Source organism: Marmota marmota, unplaced genomic scaffold (assembly GCF_001458135.2).
Source record: "Marmota marmota marmota unplaced genomic scaffold, marMar, whole genome shotgun sequence".
NCBI classification, from domain to species: domain Eukaryota; kingdom Metazoa; phylum Chordata; class Mammalia; order Rodentia; family Sciuridae; genus Marmota; species Marmota marmota.
Genome location: NW_026000153.1, coordinates 29,670,374 through 29,693,108, shown reverse-complemented (window position 1 = coordinate 29,693,108; position 22,735 = coordinate 29,670,374). Strand labels below are relative to the sequence as shown.

The window sequence follows — 22,735 nt, the reverse complement described above, 5'->3', positions numbered from 1 at the left end:
TTTTTTTTTTTTTTTAAAAAGCCATTATACTCCTGCATTCACAATTGGATTCCTAGAAACCACCATGGGAAAAGATTGCCTGTGGTGACCCCAAAGCCTCTTCCATATACACCCCTCTTCAGCCCAACGCCAGAGGCTCGGCTCTATATCCTCTTCCAGTATCCTGAAAGGTAATTTTTCTTCTCAGCAGGAAGTAGCTAGATATGATGACATTGCCCCAACTAATCATACCTCTTTCAGAGTCTGGAATGAAGGACATGGAGAATAAACCCCAGGTACTCCCCTATCTACAGCTGTTCACCTACCCACCTTCCTGCCACTTGTGTGTAGGGAGATGTCTGTGGTAAATTGGGAGTTTTGGTCATTCAGAACCTCAGGCTTCAGCTGGAGGGAAGGCAGGAAGGGAAAATGGGGAGAACAGAAAAGGAACTTACACCTGACTCCCACCCGACTGACCTGATAATCCCAGTACAATAGGCCCCAGGGAACTTTCCTACTTGCCCTCCTGTCTCACCCTACATGAGCCTGCCAAACCAACTCATCCCATGACCTGGCTCTGCTGAACCCTATGTCTCAGAAATTGCCTTATTTCTCTTTAATGTTTCAACTGGTGGCAGAAGCCATCAGCTACAACCATCAGGTCTGGAGCAGACGAGTAGGCTGAAGTTGAAAAACATTTGTTACCAAAAGCTTGGTCCTTGTCCCCAGTGCCAATTCATGCCAATTTAGTAAGAGGATACAGTTTTGAGGAAAAGGAAAAAGGAGGTTTACTGCTTTGCTAGCAAAGGAGAAACACAGGGGACTCCAGTTCCAGAGGCTGTGATTCTGCCCATCAGAGAAAACAGGGGTTTTAAAGAAACTCTTCAAAGACTACATTCCAGGTGTGCCCTGACAGGGGGCCCCAAAGCCTGATTTGTTATGTTGAAATTCACTTGTTAATTTGGGAGATAGTCACTTCCTAGTTCTTCTAGTGACATCTCTTTGCTGTGGAGAACAGATAAAGTAATCTGGTTCCCTGCCTCTAGGTTAGGGAAGGGGAGAGGGAAAAGGAGAAAAAAAAGCAGCAAGGGCTATATTCAAAGGGTAAAGTGGACCACTCTTACAGGATCAGTAAGTGGAGGGATTTTGTCACGTAATCAGAATGGCACCCATTCCTTGGGAGTTTGGCTAGAGTTTTCTCAGAAATGGCAAAAAGATGTTTTGTGCATGATTCCCCAACTCTTCACTAGACGATGCTGATTGATGATACCACTCTTTCCCAGTTAAGTCTGAACAGGAATTTGTGATTTTGTTTTCCTCAGTGCATCCAGCAATAATGGCAAACTGATCAGAATTGAAATGTCAAAGGAAGTCCATTTGTCATTGTTGGACAATGTGTTTTGAAAATAAATCAAAGAAAGAAAATTCCCTCCAAGCTGGATCTTTGTCATTTAATAGAAAAGTCATTTAAACACAGGTTTGTGATAATATTGATTTAGTGGGGAAAAAAATGAGTAGAAGCTAGGAGATAGTAAGATTAAGGAAAACTGGCGTAACTGCTGAAGCCAGAGAGAGGTATGCACAAAGAGGTGACTAGCCATGGGTACCAGTTCCTATGGAGAAGGCCCTGGCCTAACCCTTCCTGCATCCCTTCCACTAAAGAACAAAGTTGATAGGGGACAGGAAGGTGGAATCAGCAAGGCAGTTTCTGCTGGGGACCTTGGGCTGGCTAAGGGAAGGCTTAAGAAACTGACAATCCCGGACAATCAGAAATGACTTTTGGTAATATTTGAGGCGGTCCATTGGATCCCAAACTGATACTTACCCATTTATTGTACACCCTTGAAGCCCTGGTCCAGCACATCTGTGGGCAATAAAAGACAAATACATTCTAACTCTTTGGCATTTGTTTTGTGGAGATTTTTAAAAAATTAACTTATAAGCAACGTGCAGCAAATTGCTCTCAAATCATTACATTGCATCTCAACATTGGGGTGGTGGTTACTAATTTATTTAGTATGTATTTGACTCATTTGTTCATCCATGAAGGAAATATTTATGAGTGTCTGCTTTGTGACGGGGAATTGAACAAAGCAGTCAGGTCATTATTGGAATATTTTCACATACAGTCCACTTTTGACACAGATCCAGCTATCTCATAGCTGGCGGTAGATGTTAAGATAGATAGGGGAGGGCAGGGAGCCAACATGAGACACATACACTGGGGCCATAATGAAGCAGGAATAGGGTGGCAGTGTGGAGTCTTTGCTGGCCTCCCAGGAAAGCTGAACTTTGAACAATCATCCAGCAGTGATGGAATGGAGCACAGGCTGCTCCTGAGATGGGAATCAGGTTACAGACAACATGTGAGAAAAGGAAGGAGCCCTAAAAAATTAAGGGAGACACTGGATAGGAGGTAATAATAATAGAAACCTGGTAGTCCACATGAAGGAGAGGCAGAAAGGAATGCTGGAGGGACAGATAAGAAAAGGTATGAGTCTGAAAGGCAGGAAGATGACTGTGATGATCACAGACACAGAAAGCCAGGACAGGCACTGGCCCCACCCAGATCATTCAATTGAGTCATTCTCTATGCAGAGTACATACAGGACTGCGTTACAGATTACTCCTGAGCAGTGAGGGTCCCATTGTAGTGGAACAGATTACCATCATTATTTGATTATCACACTGTGGTTTATATATGTGAAGAGCACCAGGGAGACTTTTGGATATGAGTGAATAATATCTCTAGACTGTTGTAAACACTTTCTATCCATATTCCTTAGGTGCCAGTAATTGGGTCTGATCTCCATACCCTACTCTTCTTGGTTTTAATGGCTGGGGCTCCTGCATTTTTCCTCAGTGTCAGGTACAACAGTCTTGCTTCTGCCACGCCTTCAAGATTTCACCCATAAATGAAACACACAGGTGTCTTCTGGCAGTGAAATATACAGGGAAGCCTCCTTATTTCCATCTATTACCTTCTGGGAACATTACGATACTCAAAATAGAGAGCATTCTGTAATGAACCGGCCACTGATAAAAACAGGCCTTGTTCAAAATATCCTCCCACCCCCTTTGCCCACCACAATGTCTTTCAGCAGCTCTTAATTGTCAAATGTGATGTAGTGGGAACATTATGCTAAGCAAGGGCAGATTGAAATTGCAGTTTGGACAAGAGGCAGGGTCTTATGCAGCCTCTGAAAGTATACTGGAAAGAAACCACAGAGATGGCTAACACGGAGCTACAACCAAGAAGCTCAGAGGGAAAGACCAGTTTACATTTGAAGGATAGAGTCAGGACAGGTACTGCGAGAGAGAGAAAGAAACACTTAATGGGGCTCAGTAATCATCTCAACTCATGAACCAGTGGAGTCTGATCCCTCACCATAGCCCAGGACCTTGAATGATCCTAAGAGCCACACCCTTCCAGCCATGGCAGGTGTGGCCACCCAGTGCATGGGTAGAAATCCTGGAAGCATATCCATTTGAGTGTCACAGATTAGGAGCTCTTTGGGAAAGCTGAATATACCATTTCTTGCCTTTTGATTCCTGATATGAAGTCAAAGAGGCCAGATTAGGTTATCATTATATTCTCTCAGAAAAATTATTCTCTGTCCTCCACTCAATTTTTTCTCTTTTTTTTTTTTGGTAAGGAATTTACATTTAAATTAAATTACCATGTACCTTTTGTTGCATATGATTTAAAAGCAGGCAAATTTCATATTATCTAATTTAATTTATAAGGATAAAAATTTCAAATTTATGGGTGAAGCCTCGAATACCTTGCCACTTGGTATGAAAATGTGATTCCATTTAAAATGGATATGCTTCCAGTATTCCTATCTGTGCACTGGGTGGCCACACCTGCCATGGCTGGAAGGGTGTGGCTCTTGGGATCAGTCAAGGTCCTGGGCTATGGTGAGGGATCAGACTCCACTGGTTCATGAGTTGAGATGATTACTGAGCCCCATTAAGTACTTCTTTCCCCATAAATATGGACAAAGCAATACCTCTTTCTGAGAACTTAGAGAAACACTGTGCTGATAAGTCTATGCACCTTATTAATATTCAGGAAAAGAAAGGTTTCCTTATTTTCCTTTACCCTCATCAACATTTCTCCATATTTTAGAAATTACATCTATTTCTATCATGAAATTCCTATGTAATTAATGACTTTGAGAGAAAATACTGGTAGTAATAATAAGATCATATAAAATTATATGTTCTCCCAACAAAAATGCCAAGAATCAGGAAAAAAAATAGAAAAATATTAAAATAAATGATCATTAGTATTTAAAAGAAATTTTTGACTAAATTCCTTTTTTCTACATTTCAAAATCTGCTTATTCTTCTAGGTAAATGTACTGAAAAGTCCAACTCCTGAAGACTTTCTGGATCCCCACAAAGGGCAACAATTACACATTCATAGACAAAGAGACATATATATGCACTAATTTCTGAAACACAGAATAAAGGAGGAAGACACACATTTAATTAATATGTACAAATATACTAACAGTGCCTAAGAGTTCCTTTTTCTCCACATAATACACTAACATAGTTCTGTTGTAGAGAATCTGCTCCAAAATCGCTTATAAAAATAGATGGTGAAAAACAGCAAAGCATAATTTATTTTTTAAATGTTAAAATTATAAACATTAACATATTAATTTTTTAGATGAATGGATTTCATTGTAAGATTTCTATACTTAATATGCAGCATATTTTTATCATATCCACTCTCCATTCTACACTCTTTTTGCCCTCCCCTCTCCTTATGTTTCCCGAGTCCCCCCTTCCCCTTCGATAATAGTCTCTCATCTACTTTTAGGTCATCATTGTTTTTTATGTTTTTGTTTTGTTTTATTTTTTAAGCTTCCACATATGAGAGAAAAATATGTGATGTTTGTTTTTCTGCATCTGGCTTATTTTGCTTAACACGATGGTCTTCAGTTCTGTTCATTTTCCTGCAAATCACATGGTTTTGTTGTTTTATACGGCTGAATAATATTCTATTGTGTGTGTGTATGTGTGTGTGTGTGTGTATCAATCACACTTTACTCATTTATCTGTTGAAGTGTACCAAGGTTGATTCCAAATCTTGGCAAGTATGAATAGTGCTACAATAGACATGGGTGTTAGGAATCTCTTCAGGATGCTGACTTTATTCCTTCTGGTATATATCCAGGAGTGGTATAGCTAGATTATATGGTAGCTCTCGTTTTATATTTTTGAGGAACCTCCATACTGTTTTCCATAGCAGCTCTACTAGTTTACATTCCCACTAACAGTATATAAAGGTTCCTTTTTCTCCACATCATTAACAGTGTTTGTTATTTTTAATTTTCATAATAATAGCAGTTGTAACTAGGGTGAGATGGAATTTCAATGTAGTCTTGATTGAATTTCTCTAATGGCTAAAGATGTTGAGCATTTTTTTCCATGTTTATTGGCCATTTGTACTTCTTTATTTGAGAAGTGTCTGTTCAGATCATCCGCCAGGTAATTGATTGTGTTAGTTGGGGTAATTATCGATCTTGTTGATCATTTTTGGAGTTCATTATATATTCCGGACATTAATATTCTGTCAGATAATAGCTGGCAAAGATATTTTCCCCATTCCATAGACTGTCTCTTCATTCTGTTAATTGCTTTCTTTGCTATGTAGAAGCTTTCTAATTTGATTTAATCCCATTTGTCAATTCTTGCTCTTATTTCCTCTTTGCCTGTACCTACATGCTAAAGTGTTGCCACTCTATTCTCTTCTAGCAATTTCAAAATTTCAACTCTTACATTAAGGTCTTTGATCCATTTGGAGTTGATTTTTGGACAGGGTGAGAGATAAGGATCTGGTTTTAATCTTCTACTTGTAGATTCTCAGTTTTCCCAGCACCATTTGTTAAAGAGGCTTTCTTTTATCCAACATAGGTTTTTAGCAACTTGTCAAGAATAACATGGCTGCAGATGTGGAAGTTTATTTCTGGATCCTCTGTTCTATTCCATGGGTCTACATGTCTGTTTTTATGGCAATACCATGCTGTTTTTATTTCTGTGGCTCTTGATATCTTTGAAAATCAGGTATTGAGATGCCTCCAGCATTGCTGTGTTTGCTCATGATTGCTTTGGCTATCTGGGGTCTTTTATGCAAAGCACAATTTATAATATGCTTTGCAGAGTTTACAAATTGGCCACTATAACCAGCATGCTGATATGGCAAAAGGGACAAAATATGAAGAGTATTAAATTGTGACCAAAGAGATATTTGGCAAAATTCAAAGTCCATTCCATAGTACTTCACTAGTTTAAAAAAATAGTTTAGGTGACTATTTCCTTAACAAGATAATTAGTATCTCAAACTAACAGCAGATGTTCTTAATATTGTGACACAACCATTCTCGTACTGTCAAATGTAAAACTCTGATGTTCACTTTCATTGTGTCAGATAGTATTCTGGAAATTCTGGCCCATGTAACACAATCTGAATTTTTTATTTATTTACTTATTTAGCAGTTGTGAGGATTGACCCCAGGGCCTCATGCATGTTAGACAAGCACTTTACCACTGAGCTACATCCCCAGTTCTACAATTTGAAACTTTTGAAAAAGAGATTAAAATATCATTGGGGGATGATATGATTGTGTTCCTAGAGAACTGACTACTCATCATAATTGTCTCAATCACAATCACTGCCATTGCTACTGTCATCAACATAGTTACCATCACTTCATTACCACCACCATCATCCATGCTACTATTCATTAATCGAGTGCTCACTGTGTTCTAGGCACTGTTTTAAGTACACTAGACATCTTAACTTATAATTACAAAAATTCTGTTAGGTATGTTGTGTTATTATTCCAATTTACAGATAAAGAGAGGCCCAGAGAATCTAAGACACCTGCCTAAGGGCACCCAACTAATACTGGATGGATCTAGAGAGAGAAAGAGGAATAGGGCCAAACAAGATTGAAGATTTTAAGAAATACAAGGAAACATGAAATGGTATAGATGGCAACTCAACTTCTTTTTGATTGCCAGATGTAGTTCAGTTTGATTGCCAAATTTATTATTCCAGTAAACAAGATACATACAATCAAAATACTTCTGCTGATTGCAGCAAAATTGGTAACAGCTTAATAATCGACTAGTTATAAGATAGTACTTGTAAGCAATATTCCAGACAATGTAATTGCAAAACACCAAAAAAAAAAAAAAAAATCAATGCACACAGGGACCCTAGTAACCTAGAGAGAGGCAGAGGTGACAGCTGTTGAGAACTCAGCTCTTTCTACCTATCACTTAGTCTCTCTTGTTTGGACAGGAAGCACTGTGGAACAGAGTCTCCAAGTGACATCCTGAGAGACAAAGAGATATTCCTATCTGTATCAAGACCTACTCAATCATGCTGCTGCTGCTAAAATGGATATAAGACCAACATCTGTGTAATGGATTGATAGAAACCTCTATAATCCATGGCCAGGAGATTTGGGAGGTGTTTTCAACATGTAAATTTGCAAGTTAGGAAACATTTTCTGATTCTACATTCTGTTATGGGCATCCAAGCCCCACTCACCCATAAGTGCAGTTTGGATGGCATAGGTGGCAGACACGGTTGGCATCTGCATACTTCCAGACCAGGGTGTTGTTTTCTCCCATGATTCCAGCTGGGCAGGTCTTGACACAGTGGGGGCCATCAATGTAGTGGGCACACTTTATGCAGTTGTCTGGTCCCTGCACCAAAGCACAGAAGAATATTTATGTATGTCTCTTTCTTTCTCAAAATGGGAATAACTTTTTACTTAAGATATTTAGTGTGAACCAAAATGATATATAGAAGTTTTCATATATCAGAAAACAAGTTCTGTAAATGCTCTTGCTTGATATGACCACACTGTAAAGTTCAGTGTAGTTTTCTGACTTCAAATGCACGTAACGTACATAGACATAAAAGAAATGATATACTTTGTTGCATTTTACTTGACTCATCATAGGCATCTTTCCAGGTCAAAACCATCTTGATTTTTCTCTATGTTTGTTTATTTATTTTTGTGGTGCTAGGGATAGAACCCAGGGCCTTCTTGCCCAGTTCTCCTCCCCTTCTTTCCCCTCACAGGATCTTGCTGTGTTGCCCAGGCTGGTTTTAAACTCCTGAGCTCCAGTATTCCTCCTGCCTTAGCTCCTGCTTGAGTTGGGTGTCTCACACTTCATAAGGCAATGAGAATGAGACAAAAGAAGGGTTTTCCTCTGGGCTTTTCTCTCTAATGTCCCAGTTTTGTCCTCTAAAAGGCTGAGTGTACTTAGACCTAGAACAGCTGGAAGACTAAGTCAATATCACCAACCATTCTATTAGAATGATGAAAATTTAACTCAGCATCCTGTAAACCTATCAACCAATGGTTTACTTTGTAACCAGCCATGTTGACAGCCTAGATCTCTATCTAACACAGTCTTATTAACCTCTGCCTGATGCAGGGACAACTTTTGAAAAAATATTTTCATTTACTAAATTTAGATGTGGCTACTGAAGCTCAAATCCAAATATGTATAATCAAGAATTAACAACATTGGGATATTTGGTATTAGAGGGACCTGATGTCTCATTTGTGAGCTTAAAAAGATTACTATTGAAGATGTAGATTTAAAACTGCAAGTTTTAAAAAGTTTTGCTATAAGTTTCTTTTAAGGTTCTTCAACTTAGTTAAACTGAATGTTAAAAAATAATTTTATGATATTTGGTTAAAATGAGAAAGAGATGAATTGCACATGTCAGAAATGGTGAAAAGTAGCCTGGCATGGTGGTGTACAGCTGTAATCCCAGTGACTTGTGGGGGCGGAGGCAGGAGGATCATAAGTTTGTAGTCAGCCTGGGCAACTTAGTGAGAAGCTATCCCCAAGTTAAAACAAATAAATAAAAAGGTTATGTGCAAATTATGTTCATGGACTGGAGCAGACATTCTGGAAGGCACTGGATGCACTTATAATTCTCCCCAAACTCCCTGGGCTCCCTGAGAGAAAGAACAAGGAAACTGATGATGCCATCCACTGAGAGGCTTTTTAAAAAGGGCAGGGTGTGCAGCTCAGTGGTAGAGCACCCATGGGTTTGGTCCCCAGTAGCAAAAAATTAACACACAAGCAAACAAACTAAAAAGATAACAACAGTAACAACAAAGGAAAAAGAAAGAAAGGAAGAGAATCAATCTGAATAATCAAAATCTATAACAACAACCCTGTGACTGATTTGATCAAGACAAGGGTAATGAAAGAACAGCATCTCACCCCTCCAGAATGTTGCACTTCTCTACACACTCCTTGCCTCGGCTGACATTTTGGCAGGAGACGCAGTCTCTGGGCTCAGGGCCCCAGCAGCCCTCAGATGAGCACAAGGGATTACAGAAGTGCCCTCTGTTCTCTGTGGAGACACAGTGAGTCACAGGAGTCAGTTACAGAATAAGGACCAGAGGGAGAAGAAGACACAACACTTTGGAAGGAGGCTATGTGCTCTACACAGACCAGCTGGGGGCTATTGAAAGGAGTAGGCACCAAGGCCATCTGCAGGCTCCCTCCTCCCTGCTGGGTGTCAAGAGTACCCTGGACCAGACTTGGTGGTAGTTTGTTCTCACAGCTGACAGAAATAACAGGGAAGGTTATAGTCAATGCCGGGTGCTAGGTACCATGACCAGAGAACTTTATAATGCAGAATTTTCATTTAATTCTTTCATGAGCAACTGTGTAATAGGAATCACCATTTTATAGGTAAGAAAGTAAAAAATCTACAAAACTAATTGGCCAAGTTCTCAAAGCCCAGGAGGGTCAGACCAGCACTGGAACTTAGATCTGCTTCTGCATAAGGCCAGGTCTCACCACAAGGCTGGGTGCATTTGCCAGCTTAAAAGCTAACGTATGAAGATAAAATCAGAATAGAAAATGTTACTGTGAAATATCATCCCATTCCTGTGTGTATGTGTATGCCCAGGTGCATGTCTGTCCATGTGTGCTATCATGCCTAGGTATAGTCATCAGAGGCTGAAATGAGCAGGAGTAACCTACAGCTAAAGTATAACATAAGTAACACTGAATTTAATGGTTTTTTTGTTTGTTTTTTTGGTACTAGGGATTGAACTCAGGGGCACTCAACCACAGAACCACATCCCAGCCCTATTTTGTATTTTATTTAGAGACAGGGTCTAAGTTGTTAAGTGCCTCGCTGTTGCTGAGTCTGACTTTGAACTCACGATCACCCTGTCTCAGCCTCTCAAGCTGCTGGGATTACAGGCATGTGCCACTACACCTGGTTAAATTTAGTTTTTTTAAATTGCAAATAATCGGTAGCCTAAACTTAAGAGCAAATTATTCTATGAAATGAGAATGATCTCGAGGTAATTCTGGTGAATTTCACATCGTATCTTCACAATTTGGAATATACACATTTCATTTGCTTCTTAAGGAATAAAAAAAGTAATACAAATGTTTGGGAATGGTCCTTCAATATTCCACCTAAAAAAAACTGACCCACAGGAATCATTTGCACAATTGAAATGAAAACTGATCACTTACTGCAGTCTTTTTGATCTCTGTTGTTTATAATTTTGGTTTTCTGACTGGAAGTCCCAAATAGTTTTTTCCAGTTTATTGTGTTTGCATAGCACAAATTTCGGTTTCCTGAAATTATCACATCTCCATCACTTATCTCCTTCAGGGAGCGTAATCCCAAGGATGTTATGTTCAGGCCAACAACTGCTAGAGAAAACTGACCACTAAATTGGGGAAAAGAAAAATAACCTTGTGAACAATGATGCAAACAACATATCACTAAAAACTTTATTTTGTTGTTCAGGACCACTTAGATTTACTACCATCTTCCAATGATTGTAAGTTATGTTGTGAAAGGTATACATTATAGTTTTGGAAACTGCAAGTGGGTAAGTAGTTTTTTTTTTTTTGGTACCACGGATTAAACCCAGGGATACTTTACCAATGAGCCACACCCCCAGCCTTTTTTTTTTAATGTTTTATTTTGAGACAGGGTCTTTCTAAAGTTGCTTAGGGACTTGCTAAGTTGCTAAGGCTGGGTATGAACTTGTGATCCTCCTGCCTCGACCTCCTGAGATGCTATGATTACAGATGTGTGCCACACTACCTGGCTGCAAGAAGTTTTTTTTAAGCTTTTCTAAGGACAAGCCAGTTCCTCATTCCTTTAGTATCTTCAACCTCAGAAACAGACTTGAAGGGGAGCTGAATAAATACCTTCATGACATTTTATTTACTACACTTTAATTTTTTTTAGAAATTGGAAACACGCTTCACCTCTGAAAACCCCAAAGGTATTTTAAAGGCTATAAGTTTGTCTGTCCATCCATCAATCTAACCACCTACCAGTTACCCAGTCATATACTTACTGAACAAATATTTGTGGTACTATGTGCTAAATTCTATGTAGATTAAATACGTGTTTCCTACTCTCAAGGAACCCTTTATCTAGAAGTGAAATAACCATATAAGCAGAGTATTTGAGCCTAGAGAGATGAATGAAGCAAAACTAAGAGCCATTACAGAATCATGGAATATTTAAACAGTTCTGAAAAGGAGGGACTTCCCTACAGCCATGATGCTTGAGGCTGTCACCTGGAGAGCAGGACCCCTGATATTTTCCTTTATGCTAGGACTTTACAAGGTATTCAATATGTGTGCATCAATTGGATGAAAGAGATTGAGATGAAAGGAAGAAGTTCCAAACCACCTGGGTTGGATGCTGAGAGTCGTGGCCTGTTGCACATAAATGTACAGGTGGGGAGGACTGGGAGATGGTGTGGAGGGTGGATGAGGCTGGAGCACAGAAGATCTTGCACTGTTCAGGGGAAACTTGGATTGCTGTTTGTGACTGACTAGAAACCACAGGGAAAAAATCTGCACTTGTAGGAAGCTCACTGGACAAGAGGATGTGGAACAGACCAGTTGAGACAAGACTTAAGTGAAGAGTCTTCTAATTAAAGTGTTAAGTGGCAAAGGTTTAAAGGATAATTTGGCAGCCCTTCTCTCCCTGTTCTTCTCCTCCCCATCTTTTCTCCTTTCCTTTCCCTCTTTTCCTACAACATGGCTCCTGAGAAGCAGAAGGCCCTGTGCAAGATACCTATATCCACTACTGCTAGGAACTCTCTCCCTGCCAAGACACCAAGGGCAAGGCTGGGTCTTTTTTTTTTTATTCACGTGATTTAAATGGTTTAATTTAAATTAGGTAAACAGCTGTTAAGGATTGTTTTTAAAGGAGGTTAACAGATCTGTTTGTTTACTTTCACCTTTCCTTTTCATTATATTTAATAATTCTGTTCAGGATAATGTAATGTTACATAATTTCTTTTTAGCATCATTGCCAGAATTCCTATCTTCATCCCAGTGCCGGTGAAGACAAAGATAAAACCAAACTACAGCTTCTTTGATAGCTATCACAGTAAACTGTATAAACTGATGCATCAATGAATAATAACTCAACAAGTAATGCTCATTCAAGGAGTTGATTTATTTTGGGAAGAAATGGACATATTGATAGATTCCTCCGCTTTGAACTGCTTGCAGAACTTGCCTGGACTATGTATCACTTGTATGCATTGTGATCTATCTGTTGGTGCAGCGAATTGTGGTAGTGCTGGCATATCTTTGCTGATGGTGTCACCAGTGATACAATTTTTCCAAAGGAGCCGTCAATTGGCTTGGTGTTGTGGCATTTCTGTATCCTCTTCCCTTCTGCTAGTGATGGTCTAAAATTTGGGGGCCAACAGAGGTGAGGCAAAGAACCTCACCCCCCCACTGGTGCATAGGCCTATCCACAAGTATGGCTGTATGCTGGACTGGTAGTCAGTGATGGGTATGATCCAATTGCAGTGGTACCAACCGAAGACAGGAGGCTGACGCCTAGAAGTCAGATCATCTGATGACGGGTAAGGACTGAAAAACCAGCCTCTATCTCAGAGCAAAGCTGTCCAAGGAAGGGACATGGCCTTTGTCCTTGGAAAAACCCACAGAGCACTCCTAGGCACATTCCCACCCTGCTAAGTTGTTTATCTACAGGAGAGATCTGCTGCGCCAGGTGTCCCTGACTCAGTCAGGCTAAGTGGGGATCCATAGCAACCCCCTAGCAGCCACCAATCAGCATGAGACAGGGAAATACCTGGGATGCCAGATAACCCTCCCAGTAGTTTATGGTAGTTGATAACCTGTTGGGAAACCATGTAGTTCAGCACGTACACCCCTCTTGGCTTAAACCAATCAGTTCAAACGAATACCCCTTTTGTATTGACCAATCACCCCTATCTAACTTGTTCCCGCTAGTGAATGTGCTAATCATGTTTTAGAGTTGTTGTTTGACTTTCCCGAGGTGTGAGGTGATTTGTTATGCTGTATGTGAAGTCCCTGCCCTTTTCAAAGAATGTATATAAGCTCTGTTCAAGGGGCTCTTTGTTCTTTGCTCCTCTGAAGTGAGCTCTGAGCCCCAGCATGCTGGACCCCCAATAAACCCTTTGCTGTTGCATGAGACAGTCTCTTGGTGGTCTTTTCCTCCGATGTTCACCCGACCTTTTCAGGACCATATGTTGAATTGGACAACTTAACAGGCACGGTCCCTAAGCCACATTGCTTGTTGTTTAATTAATCAGAAGGGGGGAGATGCTGAGAGCCATAGCCAAGTAGGAATGACTCATGGCAATTTCCTTGTCAGCCTACCCAATGTTGCTTAGAGGGAGGACTCTCCATTGTGGAAATGGGCTTGCCAGGTCATTTGCAGTGACATTGCATGAATGTTTGAGAAAGGTGACCCTGCTCAAGGACCAGGGTGGATCCGGGTTTAGGGCGGTTCCAGGTTTAGGGTGTGGATCCTGCTGAGAATAGGGCGGTTCCAGGTTTAAGGTGGATCCTGCTGGGAATAGGGCGTATCCTGCTGCCTCGGGTGCCCACTCCTTGAGTTCCCGTTGAGTTCTCGCGGGATTCAGAGAGTATTTGGTATGCAGAGCCCGGTGGAGTGTGTGGAATTTTCCCAGAACGTGCGTGCAGAGTGCTGGTGACAGTTCGAGAATAAAGAGTTGCTGTTTGAATCTACAAGGCTTTTGTGGTGGCTCGGTTATTTTGTGCCCAGCCAGACTGCGGCACCCTGCAGGACAGGTCTGGAGTTTTGGGGAGTCACATTCTGGAACTTATGATAACCTTGTGGCAGTGAGGACTGAATATTACTGGATTTCTCCCTAAATGTGAAAAAATACATAGCCTTCATCTTGCTTAAATCCCTAAAAATACCCGAAGTGGTACATAGAAGTCATCTAAACCAGTGCTTTAAATATCTCAGCTTTGTATGAATGGCAAAGAAAGCATTCCTGAGAATTCAGAGCAAAGGGGTCTTTTAGAGAAGCAATAGTAGCTGCATATTTATTTGTTTTTACTTATGTATTTATTATTGTGGTACTAGTAATGCAACCCAAGGGTGCTCTAGCACTGAGTCACATCCCCAGCCCTTTTTATTATTTTTTAAAAATATGAGACAGGGTCTTGTTAAGTTGTCATGTTGGCCTTAAACTTGTAATCCTCCTGCCTAAGCTTCCCACGTCGTTGGGATTACAGGCATGAGCCACCACACCCAGTTTAGTTGTATGTTTACTAGTATCAGAAGTGTTTATCAAACAGACTTTATGGAAAGCAATATATATTTTATGTATCCGGTATTCTGATTTTCTTTAATATTGCACAATATTATGTAGTCCTTTTAATATTCAATTATGGAAAACTCTTCTCAACAAACAGTTTCCAAGGCAGGTGTAAGCTAAAGATTTCCAAAATCCCTCTTCCTCACCACAAAAGTTATGATTTCTCTTACTATGTTAAAGATGCTTTGTGTGTGTGTGGTGTATGTGTGTGTTTCTGAGTGTGTGGATTTCATTGTTGAAGTTGAAAAACTAGAAATCATAAAATGAACTCTACTGTCATGTGTTATTAATTAGCACAAATAAAATAAAGAGTAGAAATCATGAAAAAAAAATTTAGTGTTAAAAAGTTTCTCCAATTCCCCTGATTGAATATGCATAACTTCAAATGCATCATGACAAAACTTCAGCAAACACAAACTGAGACATTCAACAAAACATCTGGCCTGTACTTTTCAGAGAGTCAAGGACATCAAAGACATGGTAAGACACAGGAATTAACACAGATTGGAGGAGACTAAGAAGATATAAGGGGTAACTGCAGTGTGAGAAGTTGGAGTGGACAGTGAGAGAGATTCATGGAAAAACTGGTAAGCCCAATAAAGCCTGTAATTTAGTTAACAATGTCAACTTTTTCATTTTGATCCTTGTACCTGCTCATGCAATACTTTGTTAACCTTAAGGAAAGCTGGGTGAAGGATATATATGGGAAGTCTTTGTACTAGTGTGGAAACTCTCATGTAAGTCTAATTTCAAACTAAATAAACAGAGAGTAATCTATCAGGCTTTGGCTGTGGTCCGCTTACTGTTGCTTTGTCCTGCCACGTATGATTTCTAGGTTCTCAAAAGCATGGAGGTCAGTCCTGTTTTCAGGCCAAGCTTGAATCAGCAAAAACCCTAGAAGGCAGAATAAAGACTCAGACATGTACCATTTAGATTTTCTTTTCTTCCTTCCTTTCTTTTTTTTTTTTCCTATTTCTTTTTGTATGAACCATTATTGTAGGATTCTCATTAGACTCTCCCAGGATAGTGAATATTTGTTTGGATTGTGCTCTTATCCTCTTCACTGAGGACATGAACATATGAATAGATGAAAGTCAAGGCAAAATTCCACTCCCCTGCTACATCTCTTCTACTGCCCCACTCCCACCTACTAGGCTGTGAAACAGCTCTGATGGCCCTTTGGGGGCTTTATATCTGATCCCCCCCAAGTGGACTCCTACCTTACAGACAACAAATTTCAAATATTTTTCTTATTTAGTTCCAATTTTAAACAAACCTTGCTTTGGGTCTAACTATTCCCTTTGTAGAGATGAAGAAAGTGGAGCTCAGATATCAATCATGGACCCAAGGTATGCCAGAGGCCAAGCAGGGATTTAAAGTTTAGCTTATAGGGCTTGAGAGCTCCTACTGTCCCTCATCTTCTCGATCTTCCCTTCCCTCCACCCAGTGCGGTTCCTGGCCCATCAAGGGGGCTGGTCTGACCTGGGGAGAACAAGGAATTAAACATGTTCACACCAAGTTGTGAGTGACCCCGGCCATGGCTTCAAATATTCATATGTAGGGGAAACTGAATTTTTGAAAAGTATCAAAGAAGCAATTGATGGTGGTGAATCTCAGAAGAAATGTTTTTATGCCAGGGGAAAAAGAGATTGACCAAAGTTCCCTATAAAACTCTGATGTCCCATTTGTGCTCCTAGGATATGGCAGCACAAACCTGTTATTTCCTTTACGGTTTTTAGAATATCCAGTTCCTTTGGATCTAGAGGAGGAGTACGTGTGAAGGAGTCCCTGAAAGAAATGGCAGAATGATTATTAATTATCTGTCTTTACCAGTTAAAACAGCAGATTTTCTTTTCTCTGCACAAGTAACCTATTACTTACCCCCTAAATGCCACTGGCAGGATATGAAGATCTCCACTGATAGAAGTGCAGTTTTTGAAGTGCTTTATGTTTGTAGCATTTATGGAAAGTGTGTCTTTAAATTCACCAATTCCTATTCCGTTACAAACTGTTAAGAGAGATGTTTGTTATATTCACATTTGATGAATTAAAATGAACTGGAGTTTCACAGGCAGAGGGTAGCAGAAAGGGAATTCCTGCCCTGAGAACCCCTCCCACCATGCTATCGTTCGTTCATTTGACAAACACTGAGGGGAAGCCTGCTAGGTACCAGGACATGCAGGCTTGGGAGTTACAATGGTGAAAGGAGATGCTGGTCTTATTACAGCCCTCACTGGGCTTGAATCCTCCTCCTCATGCTTTCCCACTTGAGTAGTATAGTCCAAAGGCTCCCAAAGACTCTTGCCCCTCCCCTTTTTTGCCCACCATAGCACACCTGGGCCACAGGTGCTGCCTCTGAGCACAACTCTAACCAGAGAACTCCCCTGACCAAATCTTCCATGCCTACTGTTACCCTAACCTGGCTTCCCAGATTTATCTTATACTTTAAAGAAACAATATATTTTATTATTATTAGAAGAGTAGGATGTGTCCCCGTGGAGGTGGACAATAGTGGCCAGCCTCAGGGTAAGGGAGGAAGCCCTGACCACACACACGCTGCAGGCTCCTACCTTTGCGACACGGCCCTTCACACTTCTTACACTTGCGGACACCATCCTCCTCCATTTCATAGCTGTCAGAACCACAGGCACGGACACAGGAGCCATGATCTGTCACCACATAGTTCCCTGAGAAAGAGACAAAGAAAGGAAGGTGGCGAAGGCAGCAGCAGGTGTCCTGGGCCTCCCAGGGACATCCTACGTCCTGTGGTACAAGGTCCCTGATCCTTGAGTTGAATTTATTTGAGCACAGAGAAGGAAAGGCTACAAACAGAAAGAGAACTGAGTTCAATAGCTTTCGAGACTGCAATATGGAGAAATACAGATGCTTCATCATAGCCGGAAAACAATCCTCATCAGGTGAAAGCATTGATTTGAAGCTCAGTTTTCTCCATAGTTCTCCATGGGCTTCATCTTCAGGACTTAGACTTAAATCTTGAATCTTTATTAGATCTGTAAACCTAAACACAACCATTCTCCCACAAAACTGGCTGCATTTGAGGCTGCATTTCATTCCTGCAGCTTTGCCCATCCATCTTTCTGATGTAGCTGTGTGTCCCTTTGCAAGGAGGTACAAAGGCTAGATAAGTAAGTTTTGCATCCAGAGAGATACCTCAGTCCTTTCCTCCATTTCCCTTCACACACATAATTTATTTCTTTAAAATTAATGTCATCACTATTTTTAAAGAAACTCTCTATATTCCTACAGTAGATCCACCAAAAAAAATATTTACTGGACATTGGTAATTTTCCTGTAAACTGTTGCTCTTGTTATCTTAGGCCCTGAATGTTTTCATGGATTTTTTAAAGCTCTATTAAAAGTTAGATCCTATGTATGTCATAATTGTGGCAACTTTTTCTTTATCTTACCTTGCAATTTACATTACAATGGTCTATTATTCTATTTGCATAGAATTTTTTTTTTTCTGTACAGAGTTTGAAATTTTTCATGCACACGAATCCAGCAGGGTAATTTCTGCCTTTCATAGTTGTTCTTTTACATTGTCCCCTAATCTCCTTTCTAGAAATCAAGAGCCCTTTAATTAGACATTGTTTCACTTTCTCTGTTCAGAAATAATTCAGGTCACCCTTTCCCTGCAGCCACCAGTGGGATGCAAATATAAATAAGCAAAACCCAAACCCAAACAAATGAAATAAAAAAAAAAAAAAAAGCTTCTGCAATACTTCCAAGAGGAATGATTTCACCATAATTTGAACCACTTAAGAAGGCTGCAGATCTGCTCTTCTCTGTAATTAGGTCTGTTAAATACCTGGTTGGTATAAGAACAAAACAATGAAATGACCCAAAGAACTGTGGTTTTGTGCTAATCAGACAACCGAACACTCTGGACTACTGCAGCTGGCCTTTATTTTTGGGGGACAGAGTGACAGGTGTGTTTCCTGTTATGCAGTTGAGCCACCATAGACACTAGAACCAATACAGACGACGCTGCCCCATAAGCAGAGCCTGAAGCCTTAGTGCTCCTTGGCACTCATCTGGGCTTCACCTCCACACCTGATCAGCATGTGTTCACCCGCCTGAGAACAAGGCAAACACAGAGCCCCAAAGAGCACCCAAGGCAGTACCTGAACCCCCCACGGAGCTCAAGGATTCCTGTAGAAGACAAAAGAGGATATGGATGCCTGACAACTCAAAGGGTTTCCCAGGTGAGGCACTCACGGGGACACTTCTTCACACAGGTGGCACCGAAGCTATACTTCCCCTCGGGGTTGACATCCATCTGGTATGTGGTGGGGTTGTACAGCATAAGTGGTGGACAGGTGTCCTTGCATGTTGCTTCATCTCGGAACTTGCGGCAGACCTGCACAGGAGGGACACAGGCCTGATGGAGCTGGGCAAGGATACTCAGTGCCCCAAATCAAGGAAGCAAGGTGTTTTGTCTTCAGGATAGAAAGGCTTAGAAAGCTCAGTGCTCAGGTGTTCAATCAGAGTAGAAAAATCTAGTAATGACCTTTGGTAGAGTCAGAACTTTCTCTCAAGAATATGATTTTTCTTAAACATATTGTCCTGGCTATAATAGTTTACAAATTATGATCAGAGAAAATATATCTCTATTAATTTTCAAATGGCAAGAGTTAAGACATTTTAGTGATAACCATTGTTTTGAAATTCAATGTACATTGTATTTCCTTTATAAAGAATACTCGAGGATGCATTTTAAAATTTATGGATAAACTGAAGAAAGACTTCACTAGGAAAGTTGAAAATAACAAGGGTTATTTTCCCTGAAAACTTCCATTGGAACTGGCCCACCCCAGACCAACCAGTTTGAAATCCCTAGGGTTGGGCCCAGTCTCTGGAATTTCAGAATCTTCCCTTTGTTGAAACCACTGAGAGACCAGCTTAGGGTGGGCCTCTTTCTGGAATCTGAGCAGATCTCACTACACTTGAGTATTGACCCTGGGAATTGTAACCTCCAGGCCAGATGTGTCTAGGACTTCTGAAATGAAATACCACAGTGTACACGGGTGACAAGGCTTTTGTAAGTTATCTATAGTAGCAGAGATAAGAGTGAAATGCTTCAAGACCCCTTAGGGGTAGGGTGTAGACTAAGAGGCATTGGAACTGTGGTAGAAAGAAGAGAAGGATGAGGGACAGGAGACCCAAATATCATACTATTGAAGATCAGGAAAGCTCTGGATGGATCCCTTAGGAGACTGTTTTGGTTTGGATAAGAGGTGTCCCCCAAAAGCTCTTGTGGGAATGAAGGAGGTTAAATGATGCAATTATGAGATTTTTAACCTAAAAATGGATTAATCCATTTGATGGATTAATAATTTTAAAGAATTGCTGTACTGGGTTATCACTGTAGGCAGGTGGGACATGGCTAGAGGAGGTGAGTCACTTTATATCTTGTCCCCCTGGCTCCTTCCTCTCTCCCTCTACTTCCTGGATACCATGAGATGAGCAGTTTTCTTCTACTACCCTTCCACAGTGATGTTCTGCCTCACCTTGCCCCAGAGCAATGTAGCTGGCCAGCCATGGACTGAAACTGTGAGTCCAGAACAAACTTATTCTTCTCTAAATTGTTCTTGTCAGGTACTTTGTTCATAGTAACAGAAAGCTGACTAGCATAGGGATCTCACAGTATCAAGGGAAACAATAAACAGTGTGATGCTATTGCTATTGGCAATAACACATATACAGTATTTAGTGCTTATTCTGTGCCTAGTTCCTGGTGATGAATGCCAAGGGTATTATGCTATTATGCTATATCTGTGATTGCCAATATTAATCCACAAACGTCTCCCACAGGAAGCCCCTGTCATGGTCGGTGTTGGGGGTGGCAGTGTACAGCAGTTGTGGACCAATTCCAAAAGAAGCAGAAGGGAAGCTTGGTCTTACCAGGCAGTCGCTCTCCCGGGGCCCCGTGCAGCCAGCTGCACACTGGTTGTGACAGCAGTCACTGGGGGACTTGCCACGGCATCGCCCTGAACACTGCTGGGCACAGATGATCTTGGTCACTGAAAAAGAATAAAGATCACCTGAGAGCTGAGTCAAGGGGAAGACAAACATCATTTCCCAGGGAAAATTAAAGAGCACTTGCAAAGGTAATGGAAAAAGTGGGGAGAAATGATGAATACAGTGATGTGGTGATTCTGTGATTCAAGATCTCAGGCATTCATGTTCAGCCAAACTCAATCCTGTCATGACCTGCCTCACGGTACCTTTTATTTATTTATTTATTTTTAATTGCTTAGAAGAACTGATCAATCAAGACCTTCTTAATAATTAGACATTAGTCATACTGAGTCTTTGTGTCTGCACACAAAACATAAGCACTTGGCAGGAAGAAGTATTTCAGGGGAGGCAGCAACCATGTCACAATGAAATTTAGGGACAGATGGTCAATTTTGAACCTGACAAGTCCCCAGAGTCCTTGGCCACACTGAGTATGTGAGCCCACAACCAGGATCAGGTAAATTAAATTCTTTCCTGAAGTAGGATTCACACAAAAACTCTCTTAAGAGACATTGTTCGAACTTCTGGGTAGCAGGATACCCAGGAATAACGAAGGCAGAGGGAGAGGATGAGTTTCTGATTCTCAGGAAAATGTGCGAACAACCATGTTGTCCAGAAGAAATGACTAGGACATAGGTGGCTGGCTTTCACATATTTACAAAAGACTGAAGTGGCCCGAAATAGCCCACACTGGAGTAAGCACATACAGTGAGATTTGCAAGACTGTCATTCATGAAACTGACAACATCTGGCCCTGTGGTCGGGGAGTGGCCTATAGTCTCTGAAGGGAAAACAAATCCAATCCCCTGAATCCAGGTTGGGAGGGTGGTCACACCTTGACTTGGGGATATGCTCATGGGTGGTGGGGAGGGGGGGTTATACATTGACCTTCTTCACTGACTGACTTACATTTCTGGCAGTTTTCCTCTCCTGCGCCCCAGCAGCTTCCATTGGGACAGCTTGGATCACACTTTTGGCCTGAAACATAAACATTATAAATTCATACCTCAGCAAAAGTGAACAAATGATAAGAAACTGATAATACCTTTCCCATGGCCCTGGATAATGTTCTAGAAATAAGGAATAGCTTTAAAACTTCTTATTCTTTGGCTAGTTTGTAGGATGATTTAAAAGATCCCCATAAGAAATAAAAAATGAATCATATACTGATTTTATTTACATTTCAGCTATGGAAACTGAGGCAGAGAGCAATTACTAATTTTTCACAGGCACATAAAGGAGAATTTAAATGAAACTAAGGTCCAGAGTTCCAATTTTCATAGGCTTGGGGGATTTTCTGGCATCTTTCACAACAGAATCGAGGTGTCTAATCTGGTGGAGTCCTAAGTATGTACCTACTATATCTTTGCCATGTGTGGTCATGAGTGAATGAGTGGATCAGTCATCTTTGGGTATTTGAATATAAACATGTCAATAGTGTATACTACTATGTTAATTATCTCAAATCTAAGCTAATAATTTACAAGCTACTATCCAGAAATCTTTGCAATTGATCAGTTTTTATAATTGTTCAATTACAAATTATACGTACAAAGACTTTTTAATCTCCTTAGCCATATTTTATTTTTTATCAGCACTGAGAAATCTTAAGCCCAGATTGTGAAATCAACAGAGAAAAAACAGGTTGATCACGAAATTTGTTAAAAAGGGGACACTCATGGGAACATCTCTGTGTGTGTGTTGCTGGAGATCAAAACTGGGGCCTCACCGGGATTACAGGTACTACATGCCTGTAATCCTAGTGACTTGGTTGAGCAGGAGGATCACAAATTTGAGGCCAGCCTCAGCAACTTACCAAGACCCTCAGCAACATAGAAAGATACTGACTCAAAATAAAAAGTAAAAAGGAATGGGGATGTAACTCAGTGGTAAAGCACCCCTGTACTCAATCCCTAGTACCAAAATCAACCAACCAACCAACCAACCCTGGAGTTTCATGAATGTTAGATGAGAACTACACTCTTAGTTACAACCCCAGCCCCATGCAGATATCTTTTAGTATAAAC

At 40.7% G+C, this 22,735-nt stretch overlaps 1 protein-coding gene across 2 annotated transcripts in view; it reads right to left on the bottom strand.

Annotated features, from left to right (window-relative positions):
* The window catches only part of Egfr (epidermal growth factor receptor), a 201,025-nt gene that overhangs the window by 44,181 nt on the left and 134,109 nt on the right, over positions 1-22,735 (bottom strand). For both annotated transcript variants that reach the window (XM_048786642.1, XM_048786643.1), the window contains exons 5-16: positions 21,618-21,686; positions 20,592-20,710; positions 18,906-19,047; positions 17,237-17,353; positions 16,548-16,674; positions 16,381-16,454; positions 15,470-15,560; positions 10,537-10,736; positions 9,259-9,391; positions 8,903-8,987; positions 7,556-7,719; positions 1,805-1,843 (exon numbers count right to left, since the gene is read on the bottom strand). In XM_048786642.1, the coding sequence (XP_048642599.1) occupies positions 1,805-1,843; positions 7,556-7,719; positions 8,903-8,987; positions 9,259-9,391; positions 10,537-10,736; positions 15,470-15,560; positions 16,381-16,454; positions 16,548-16,674; positions 17,237-17,353; positions 18,906-19,047; positions 20,592-20,710; positions 21,618-21,686 (1,360 nt within the window). The remainder of the gene's footprint in view (positions 1-1,804; positions 1,844-7,555; positions 7,720-8,902; positions 8,988-9,258; positions 9,392-10,536; positions 10,737-15,469; positions 15,561-16,380; positions 16,455-16,547; positions 16,675-17,236; positions 17,354-18,905; positions 19,048-20,591; positions 20,711-21,617; positions 21,687-22,735) is intronic.